This window comes from Chiloscyllium plagiosum, unplaced genomic scaffold (assembly GCF_037043375.1).
Source record: "Chiloscyllium plagiosum isolate Xiang-an unplaced genomic scaffold, Cpla_swu_hap1 HiC_scaffold_38, whole genome shotgun sequence".
Lineage (NCBI taxonomy): Eukaryota > Metazoa > Chordata > Chondrichthyes > Orectolobiformes > Hemiscylliidae > Chiloscyllium > Chiloscyllium plagiosum.
In genome coordinates this window covers 29,087,795-29,098,867 of record NW_028270176.1, presented here as the reverse complement: position 1 = coordinate 29,098,867, position 11,073 = coordinate 29,087,795, and the positions used below count along the sequence as shown (strand labels likewise).

At 53.7% G+C, this 11,073-nt stretch overlaps 1 protein-coding gene across 2 annotated transcripts in view; it reads left to right on the top strand.

Moving 5' to 3' along the window:
- The first annotated feature begins 238 nt into the window (after positions 1-238).
- Positions 239-11,073, top strand: part of LOC122546852 (ICOS ligand-like) — a 39,480-nt gene continuing 28,645 nt past the window's right edge. The window contains exons 1-3 of one of the 2 annotated variants that reach the window (XM_087981099.1): positions 239-353; positions 1,426-1,550; positions 6,608-6,660. In XM_087981099.1, the coding sequence (XP_087837225.1) occupies positions 1,540-1,550; positions 6,608-6,660 (64 nt within the window). In that variant the 5' untranslated portion in view covers positions 239-353; positions 1,426-1,539. The remainder of the gene's footprint in view (positions 354-1,425; positions 1,551-6,607; positions 6,661-11,073) is intronic. The other variant, XM_087981100.1, reaches the window with a different exon arrangement.

The following is an 11,073-nucleotide window of genomic DNA, read 5'->3' as shown; positions in this document are numbered from 1 at the left end:
CTCTCTATTTCTCTCGTGCTGTCCCTGTCCTAGTCCTGGGAGTCTTTGATTTGAATGAATACAGTTCTGGGACAGAGAACTGAACACAGAGATTTTCGTCAACTTTAATCTTTTTGGAATCGGCCTCTGTTCAACGTCAGAAACAGAGCTTGGGGAAAGGGTTAAGGTTTGTGGGGAATTTCAGTTTGAACACGCCCCATCGTTGTCTCTGACCCTTTTGGAATGTGGTTACAAACTTTCTCAATCCAGCCTGAGTCTCCAAGCTGACATCAGATGCAGAAACATATGTTCCGTTCCTGTGTGTGTGTGTAATCTCTTTCGGTGATTACCCTGTGGTGTTGCTGCTGTTTCGGGTAAGTTTCTAAGCCACTTCATTCCTGCTTTTCCAAATTGCTGAAAACACTTTCGCTGCTGAACTATTTCAGGGACTATGTCAGCTTCAGCACACACTGTCATTCTTAATTTCTCTCTCCCTCCCTCTCTGAATGTTTCATGTGTGCCTGTGTCTCTGTTCGGTATCAGTGCGTCTCCACAGGGTGGCTGAGTGGTTAGCTCTGCTGCCTCACCGTGCCAAGGGTCCAGGTTTCATTCCACCCTCGGGCGACTGTCCGTGTAGAGTGTGTACATTCTGTGTGTGGGTTCCCTCCGGGTGCTCCAGTTTCCTCCCACAGTCCAAAGGTGGACAGGTTAGGGTGGATTGGCCATGGTAAGTTGCCCCGCAGCGTCCAGGGATACGCAGGCGAGGTGGGTTACCCATGGGAAATAAAGTAATAAGGTTAGTGTGGTTTCAATGGTCTGAGTACCTGCCTCCACACTGTAGGGATTCTATATCACACTGTCCACATCTCAGTGTTATTTATTATATCTGTACTTCTCTGACTCTCTGTGTCTCTGTCTCTCTCTCTCTGTCTGTTATTGCTTTTCTGCCCCTTCATTTTCTCTCTCTGTCTGTCTTTTTCTCTCTCTCTCTCCGTTCTCCACATCTCACTCTCTCATGCAGTCTTTTGTGTTCTTTCCCTTTATTTTCAGCTCTCTCTCTCTCTCTCTCTCTATATTTATGTTGCCTCAGTGTCTCTTTCTCCATCCATCTCGCACCCCCTCCCCTCCCCTCCCTCATGGCCTTGCCTTTACTGTGTCTTTCCTGGGATTGGGGATGAGGACAGAACACCAGCCCACAATCTGCATTCCCTGTGAGATCACTCCTGATCAGACATCCACTTCTGAATCTCTGTCTTTCCCTTGTCTGCTACTCACTGGGACTGTCACACAGATAGAGGATAGATAATTGCAGGAATGGGTTGGTGATGAGTGATTTTTCTCTCTCACTTCACTCTTGAAAGGTCAGACTCAAACTTTGACGTTCCACCTCTCTCTTAAGCTTTCAGAGCTCTGTATTAATGCCAGCTTTGTCTTTAAATCTTTCAGGAAGTCAGCATTTTACAGCCTAAAACTCCAGAGAGTTAACCCTTGCAGTGCCTGGACTGCACCTGCAGATTAGTTGGCACAATCTGTTCTGCACGCATTATCAGATAAAAACAAATGGAACTGCGGTAAGGTCCATTTAATACCTCGTTTCTCACTAATCCTCAGAAATATTACAACAGTCAACATGTTTCACGATACCACACAGAACGATGGGGGTCCCTGGCTGGGTCCAGTATTTATTGCCCCCTGTCCCGAGTTGCCCCTCCCCTTGAGAAGGTGGGGGTGAGCTGCCTCCTTGAGCCGCTGCAGTCCATGTGCTGTGGGTAGCCCCACAATGCCCCTGAGGGAGGGAATTCCAGGATTCTGACCCAGGAAGGAACGGCCGATATATTTCCAAGTCGGGAGGGTGAGGGGCTCAGAGGGGAACTTGCAGGGGGTGGTGTTCCCATGTACCTGCTGCCCCTTGTCCTTCTAGATGGAAGTGGCCGTGGGTTTGGAAGGTGCTGCCTGAGGGTCTTTGGTGAGTTTCTGCAGTGGGTCTTGTAGCTGGTACAACACTGCTGTTACTGAGGGTCGGTGGGGGGAGGGAGGGGATGGTACACACTGCTGTTACTGAGGGTCGGTGGGGGAGGGAGGGGATGGTACACACTGCTGTTACTGAGCGTCGGTGGGGGGGAGGGAGGGGATGGTACACACTGCTGTTACTGAGGGTCGGTGGGGGGAGGGAGGGGATGGTACACACTGCTGTTACTGAGGGTCGGTGGGGGGAGGGAGGGGATGGTACACACTGCTGTTACTGAGGGTCGGTGGGGGGAGGGAGGGGATGGTACACACTGCTGTTACTGAGCGTCGGTGGGGGGAGGGAGGGGATGGTACATACTGCTGTTACTGAGCGTCGGTGGGGGGAGGGAGGGGATGGTACACACTGCTGTTACTGAGCGTCGGTGGGGGGAGGGAGGGGATGGTACACACTGCTGTTACTGAGCGTCGGTGGGGGGAGGGAGGGGATGGTACACACTGCTGTTACTGAGCGTCGGTGGGGGGAGGGAGGGGATGGTACACACTGCTGTTACTGAGCGTCAGTGGGGGAGGGAGGGGATGGTACACACTGCTGTTACTGAGTGTCGGTGGGGGGAGGGAGGGGATGTTTGTGGGTGGGGGGCTGCTTTGTCCCTGGATGGTGTCGAGCTTCTCGAATGTTGTTGGAGCTGCCCCCATCCAGGGGCAAGTGGGGAGTATTCCCTCACCCTCCTGCCTTGGGCCTTGTCGATGGTGGGACAGGCTTTGGTGGGGAGTCAGGAGGGGAGTTACTCGCTGTGTCGATATGGCTGGGTCATCTCACTTTCTGGTTAATGGTGTCAACTTCCCCCTCTCCCCTCTCCCCTCTCCCTCTCCCGTCCCCCCCACCTCACCCCAGTCCCAACCCTACAGCTCAGCTCAGCACCGCCCTCTTGAACTGTACTACCTGTCCATCTTCCCTCCCACCTATCCGCTCCAACCTATCACCATCACGTCCCACCTTTATCCATCTATCACCTTCCCAGCTACCTTCCCCCCTCCAAGCCCCACCCCCATTTATCTCTCAGCGCCGCCCTCCCCCCAAATTCCTGATGAAGGGATGAAATGTCGATTCTCCTGCTCCTGGGATGCTGCCTGACCGGCTGTGTTTTTCCAGCACCCCACTTTTTGATGAATGATATCCCACCATTGTCCTGCCAGACCATGGGTCTGCTCTCCTCATTGGGTATAGGTGACTGGCAGAGGCTTAATCTGGATACCTCTGGGCCTCAAGTGAGGGGAGAGATTGACTAGAATCTGTCATGTAGGTGGAGGTGGGTACTGGAGATCGGAGTCTAGGTGGGAGTGGTGCTGGAAAAGCACAGCAGGTCAGGCAGCATCCCAGGAGCAGGAAAATCAATGTTTCGGGCAAAATCCCTTCATCAGGAATGAGGCTGGGAGCCTTGGGGGTGGAGAGATAAATGGGAGGGGGGTGGGGCTGAGGTAGCAAAGAGTGCAATAGGTGGATGGAGGTGGGGGTAAAGGTGATAGGTCAGAGGGGAGGGTGGAGTGGATGGTGGGAAGGAAGATTGACATGTGGGACAAGTCATGGGGACGGTGCTGAGCTGGAAGTTTGGAACTGGGGTGAGGTGGGGGAAGGCGAAATGAGGAAGCTGTTGAAGTCCACATTGATGCCCTGGGGTTGAAGTGTTCCGAGGCGGAAGATGAGGCGTTCTTCCTCCAGGCGTCTGGTGGTGAGGGAGTGGCGGTGAAGGAGGCCCAGGACCTCCATGTCCTCGGCAGAGTGGGAGGGAGAGTTGAAATGTTGGGCCACGGGGCGGTGTGGTTGATTGGTGCGGATGTCCCAGAGATGTTCCCTAAAGCGCTCTGCTAGGAGCCGCCCAGTCTCCCCAATGTAGAGGAGACCGCATCGGGAGCAACGGATACAATAGATGATATTAGTGGATGTGCAGGTAAAACTTTGGATGTGGAAGGCTCCTTTAGGGCCTTGGATGGAGGTAAGGGAGGCGGTGTGGGCACAGGGTTTACAGTTCCTGCGGTGGCAGGGGAAAGTGCCAGGATGGGAGGGTGGGTTGTGGGGGGGCATGGACCTGACCAGGTAGTCACGGAGGGAACGGTCTTTGCGGAAGGCGGAAAGGGGTGGGGAGGGAAATATATCCCTGGTGGTGGGGTCCGTTTGGAGGTGGCGGAAATGGGAGCCTCATTGGCTGGCGTCTGACACGCAGAGACGCCCACACTGGCTGAGGGTGAGATGAAGGACCGGAGAACTCAGTGATTTCTATTTTTTTAATTCATTCATGGAATAAGGAAGGGCATCACTGGCTAGACCCAGCATTTATTTCCCATCCCAGAGGGCAGTTCAGAGTCAGCCATATTGCTGTGAGTCTGGAGTCACGTGTAGGCCCCAGACCATGTAAAGATGGCGGTTTCCTTCCCTGAAGGACATGTGGTGGGTTTTGTTTTTCCAACATGGTCATCATTAGATTCTTAAATCCAGATTTTTATTGGATTCAAATTCCACCATCGTGGGGATTCAAACCTGGGTCCCCGGAACATGACCTAGATGTCTGGATTAACAGTTGAGCGATAATACCACTCATTGACTCCCCCTTTGACTCGAACAAAGTAGGTAGTTAGATTGTCTGTTATTGGAGATGGTCATTGCCTGGCATTTGTGTGGCGCGACTGTTACTTGCCACTTGTCAACCCAAGCCTGGATATTGTCTAGATCTTGTTGCATTTGAACACTGACTGCTTCAGTATCTGAGGAGTCACGAATGATGCTGAACACTGTGCAACCATCAGCGAACATCCTCACCTCTGACCTTATGATGGAGGGAAGGTCATTGAGGAAGCAGCTGAAGCTGGTTTGGCCTCAGACATTACACTGAGGGACACCTGCAGTGACGGCCTGGAGCTGAGACCCTCCACATCCACAACCATCTTCCTTTGAGCCAGATATGACCCCATCCAGCTCAGAGTCTTTACCCCCCCCACTCCCTCCTGGATTGAAGTTTGTTCAGACCTTCACGTTACACTCGGTCACGTGCTGGGGACTTCATATACTTTTCCAAGACCATCATATGGCCAGGCAATGGGGTCTTCAACAGCTGGAAATTACAAACGTTGAAATCAACAATATCGGTTCCTTTCCTTTCTCACAAACTCTCTCTCTCTCTCTAACTCTCACTCTCTCTCTCTCTCTCTCTCTCTCGCTCTCTCTCTCTCTAACACTCTCTCTCTCTCTCTCTCACTCTCTCTCCTTTCACCCTTCCTTCGGCCCAGGAGCTGATGGGTTCCTCAGCTCTACCCTCCTGAGAAGGGGGTATGGGAGTGAGTGAGACCTTGAGGAGGGAGTGTACGGAGAGGGGAGTGAGTGAGGCTTGAGGAGGGGGTGTAGGGAGAGGGGAGTGAGTGAGACCTTGAGGGGGGGGGGTGTAGGGAGAGGGGAGTGAGTGAGACCTTAAGGGGGGGGGGTGTAGGGAGAGGGGGGTGAGTGAGACCTTGAGGGGGGGTGTAGGGAGAGGGGAGTGAGTGAGACCTTGAGGAGGGGGTGTAGGGAGAAGGGACTGAGTGAGACCTTGAGGAGGGGGTGTAGGGAGAGGGGACTGAGTGAGACCTTAAGGGGGGGGTGTAGGAAGAGGGGAGTGAGTGAGACCAGGGGGGGGTGTAGGGAGAGGGGAGTGAGTGAGACCTTGAGGGGAGATGTGTAGGGAGAGGGGAGTGAGTGAGACCTAGGGGGGGGTGTAGGGAGAGAGGAGTGAGTGAGACCTTGAGGAGGGGGTGTAGGGAGAAGGGACTGAGTGAGACCTTGAGGAGGGGGGTGTAGGGAGAGAGGAGTGAGTGAGACCTTGAGGAGGGGGTGTATGGAGAGGGGACTGAGTGAGACCTTAAGAGGGGGGTGTAGGGAGAGAGGAGTGAGTGAGACCTGGGGGGAGGTGTAGGGAGAGGGGAGTGAGTGAGACCTGGGGGGGGGTGTAGGGAGAGGGGAGTGAGTGAGACCTTGAGGGGGGGGTGTAGGGAGAGGGGAGTGAGTGAGACCTGGGGGGAGGTGTAGGGAGAAGGGAGTGAGTGAGACCTGGGGGGGGGGGGGGGGGGGGGGTGTAGGGAGAGGGGAGTGAGTGAGACCTTGAGGAGGGGGTGTAGGGAGAGGGGAGTGAGTGAGACCTTGGGGGGGGGGGTGTAGGGAGAGGGGAGTGAGTGAGACCTTGAGGAGGGGGTGTAGGGAGAGGGGAGTGAGTGAGACCTTGGGGGGGGGGGTGTAGGGAGAGGGGAGTGAGTGAGACCTTGAGGAGGGGGTGTAGGGAGAGGGGAGTGAGTGAGACCTTGAGGGGGGGTGTAGGGAGAGGGGAGTGAGTGAGACCTGGGGGGGGGGGTGTAGGGAGAGGGGAGTGAGTGAGACCTAGAGGGGGGGGGGTGTAGGGAGAAGGGAGTGAGTGAGACCTTGAGGAGGGGGGGGTGATGCCCTCTGTGGGCGAATAGCTGGCCGGCTAGTCAAAATGGGGAAGCAACATCAGGAATGGCAATTTGGATACAGCGGACGGGTTCAGAGGTCAAGGGGCGGGAAAGGGGAGGCTGGGTCAGTTGCTGAAGGGCTGGAAGCCTTGACAAGCCCGTTCCTGAAAAGGCCAGGCACTGACAGAAACCTCCTCTTCTCTTTCAGAATGAAGGCATTGTCCCTCAGCCTCTGGGTGGTAGGCCTCAGCACCGTATCAGGTTAGCTCTTCATAATGTTTCTCTCTCTTTCCAAAGGTCAGCAAGCGACGGAGTGAGCTCAGGTCGAGGAGACTCCCTGGGGAGGGGCTGGGACTGTTCCCTCAGGGCCAGGAAGGTTCGGGGGGGGAGACTGAATCAGGGCGTTCAGAGTCCCCACGGTCTAGATCAAGTCGGTGGGGGAGAGGCTGTTCCCAGGAGCAGGAGGGTGCGTCCACAGAGGGAGACGGATTGGAGAGAATAGGGAAAAGGAGCAGAGAGAGAGACGAGGCGTATTTGTGTTTTTCTTTGACCCAGCGAGTCTTGGGTGCACTGCCCGAAAGGGAGAAAGGTCAACAGGAATGTTCTAGAGGTGAATCCTGAAAGGTGACCCGATGGGGGAACGGGGCAGGAGGGGGAGCCAAGGGGGGAGATATTCAAAGAAGCAGAGCTGATCTGATGGGCCGAATGTCCTACTTCTGCTGCGTGTAACTCTGAAGATCCAAAACTTCTAAAAGGCCCATCACCATTCTTAGTGTTCAAAGGCAAAAGATCAGGTGACCAGTTTCCGAATCGGTTCTCCAGAAACATAACATCTCCTGGACAGTCAGAGACTAATTGCAGTGGGACCCAGTCTGTGGACAGTCAGAGACTAATTGAAGTGGGACCCAGTCTGTGGACAGTCAGAGACTAATTGCAGTGGGACCCAGTCTGTGGACAGTCAGAGACTAATTGCAGTGGGACCCAGTCTGTGGACAGTCAGAGACTAATTGCAGTGAGACCCAGTCTGTGGACAGTCAGAGACTAATTGCAGTGGGTCCCAGTCTGTGGACAGTCAGAGACTAATTGAAGTGGGTCCCAGTCTGTGGACAGTCAGAGACTAATTGAAGTGGGTCCCAGTCTGTGGACAGTCAGAGACTAATTGCAGTGGGACCCAGTCTGTGGACAGTCAGAGACTAATTGCAGTGGGACCCAGTCTGTGGACAGTCAGAGACTAATTGCAGTGGGACCCAGTCTGTGGACAGTCAGAGACTAATTGCAGTGGGACCCAGTCTGTGGACAGTCAGAGACTAATTGCAGTGAGACCCAGTCTGTGGACAGTCAGAGACTAATTGCAGTGGGACCCAGTCTGTGGACGGTCAGAGACTAATTGAAGTGGGACCCAGTCTGTGGACGGTCAGAGACTAATTGCAGTGGGACCCAGTCTGTGGACAGTCAGAGACTAATTGCAGTGGGACCCAGTCTGTGGACGGTCAGAGACTAATTGAAGTGGGACCCAGTCTGTGGACGGTCAGAGACTAATTGCAGTGGGACCCAGTCTGTGGACAGTCAGAGACTAATTGCAGTGAGACCCAGTCTGTGGACAGTCAGAGACTAATTGCAGAGGGACCCAGTCTGTGGACAGTCAGAGACTAATTGCAGTGAGACCCAGTCTGTGGACAGTCAGAGACTAATTGAAGTGGGTCCCAGTCTGTGGACAGTCAGAGACTAATTGAAGTGGGACCCAGTCTGTGGACAGTCAGAGACTAATTGCAGTGAGACCCCAGTCTGTGGACAGTCAGAGACTAATTGCAGTGGGACCCAGTCTGTGGACAGTCAGAGACTAATTGCAGTGGGACCCAGTCTGTGGACAGTCAGAGACTAATTGCAGTGGGACCCAGTCTGTGGACAGTCAGAGACTAATTGCAGTGGGACCCAGTCTGTGGACAGTCAGAGACTAATTGCAGTGGGACCCAGTCTGTGGACAGTCAGAGACTAATTGCAGTGGGACCCAGTCTGTGGACAGTCAGAGACTAATTGCAGTGGGACCCAGTCTGTGGACAGTCAGAGACTAATTGCAGTGGGACCCAGTCTGTGGACAGTCAGAGACTAATTGCAGTGGGACCCAGTCTGTGGACAGTCAGAGACTAATTGCAGTGGGACCCAGTCTGTGGACAGTCAGAGACTAATTGCAGTGGGACCCAGTCTGTGGGCGGTCAGAGACTAATTGAAGTGGGACCCAGTCTGTGGACAGTCAGAGACTAATTGCAGTGGGACCCAGTCTGTGGACAGTCAGAGACTAATTGCAGTGAGACCCAGTCTGTGGACAGTCAGAGACTAATTGCAGTGGGACCCAGTCTGTGGACGGTCAGAGACTAATTGAAGTGGGACCCAGTCTGTGGACGGTCAGAGACTAATTGCAGTGGGACCCAGTCTGTGGACGGTCAGAGACTAATTGCAGTGGGACCCAGTCTGTGGACAGTCAGAGACTAATTGCAGTGGGACCCAGTCTGTGGACAGTCAGAGACTAATTGCAGTGGGACCCAGTCTGTGGACAGTCAGAGACTAATTGAAGTGGGACCCAGTCTGTGGACGGTCAGAGACTAATTGCAGTGGGACCCAGTCTGTGGACGGTCAGAGACTAATTGCAGTGGGACCCAGTCTGTGGACAGTCAGAGACTAATTGCAGTGGGACCCAGTCTGTGGACAGTCAGAGACTAATTGCAGTGGGACCCAGTCTGTGGACAGTCAGAGACTAATTGCAGTGAGACCCAGGCTGTGGACGGTCAGAGACTAATTGCAGTGGGACCCAGTCTGTGGACAGTCAGAGACTAATTGCAGTGGGACCCAGTCTGTGGACAGTCAGAGACTAATTGCAGTGAGACCCAGTCTGTGGACGGTCAGAGACTAATTGCAGTGGGACCCAGTCTGTGGACAGTCAGAGACTAATTGCAGTGGGACCCAGTCTGTGGACAGTCAGAGACTAATTGCAGTGGGACCCAGTCTGTGGACAGTCAGAGACTAATTGCAGTGAGACCCAGTCTGTGGACGGTCAGAGACTAATTGCAGTGGGACCCAGTCTGTGGACAGTCAGAGACTAATTGCAGTGGGACCCAGTCTGTGGACAGTCAGAGACTAATTGCAGTGAGACCCAGTCTGTGGACGGTCAGAGACTAATTGCAGTGAGACCCAGTCTGTGGACAGTCAGAGACTAATTGCAGTGGGACCCAGTCTGTGGACAGTCAGAGACTAATTGCAGTGAGACCCAGTCTGTGGACGTCAGAGACTAATTGCAGTGAGACCCAGTCTGTGGACAGTCAGAGACTAATTGCAGTGGAACCCAGTCTTTGGACAGTCAGAGACTAATTGCAGTGGGACCCAGTCTGTGGACAGTCAGAGACTAATTGCAGTGAGACCCAGTCTGTGGACAGTCAGAGACTAATTGAAGTGGGTCCCAGTCTGTGGACAGTCAGAGACTAATTGCAGTGGGACCCAGTCTGTGGACAGTCAGAGACTAATTGCAGTGAGACCCAGTCTGTGGACAGTCAGAGACTAATTGAAGTGGGTCCCAGTCTGTGGACAGTCAGAGACTAATTGCAGTGAGACCCAGTCTGTGGACAGTCAGAGACTAATTGCAGTGGGACCCAGTCTGTGGACAGTCAGAGACTAATTGCAGTGGGACCCAGTCTGTGGACAGTCAGAGACTAATTGCAGTGGGACCCAGTCTGTGGACAGTCAGAGACTAATTGCAGTGGGACCCAGTCTGTGGACGGTCAGAGACTAATTGCAGTGGGACCCAGTCTGTGGACAGTCAGAGACTAATTGCAGTGGGACCCAGTCTGTGGACAGTCAGAGACTAATTGCAGTGGGACCCAGTCTGTGGACAGTCAGAGACTAATTGCAGTGGGACCCAGTCTGTGGACAGTCAGAGACTAATTGCAGTGAGACCCAGTCTGTGGACAGTCAGAGACTAATTGCAGTGGGACCCAGTCTGTGGACAGTCAGAGACTAATTGCAGTGGGACCCAGTCTGTGGACAGTCAGAGACTAATTGCAGTGGGACCCAGTCTGTGGACAGTCAGAGACTAATTGCAGTGGGACCCAGTCTGTGGACAGTCAGAGACTAATTGCAGTGGGACCCAGTCTGTGGACAGTCAGAGACTAATTGCAGTGGACCCAGTCTGTGGACAGTCAGAGACTAATTGCAGTGGGACCCAGTCTGTGGACAGTCAGAGACTAATTGCAGTGAGACCCAGTCTGTGGACAGTCAGAGACTAATTGCAGTGGGACCCAGTCTGTGGACAGTCAGAGACTAATTGCAGTGGGACCCAGTCTGTGGACAGTCAGAGACTAATTGCAGTGGGACCCAGTCTGTGGACAGTCAGAGACTAATTGCAGTGGGACCCAGTCTGTGGACAGTCAGAGACTAATTGCAGTGAGACCCAGTCTGTGGACAGTCAGAGACTAATTGCAGTGGGACCCAGTCTGTGGACAGTCAGAGACTAATTGCAGTGAGACCCAGTCTGTGGACAGTCAGAGACTAATTGCAGTGGGACCAGTCTGTGGACAGTCAGAGACTAATTGCAGTGGGACCCAGTCTGTGGACAGTCAGAGACTAATTGCAGTGGACCCAGTCTGTGGACAGTCAGAGACTAATTGCCAGTGGGACCAGTCTGTG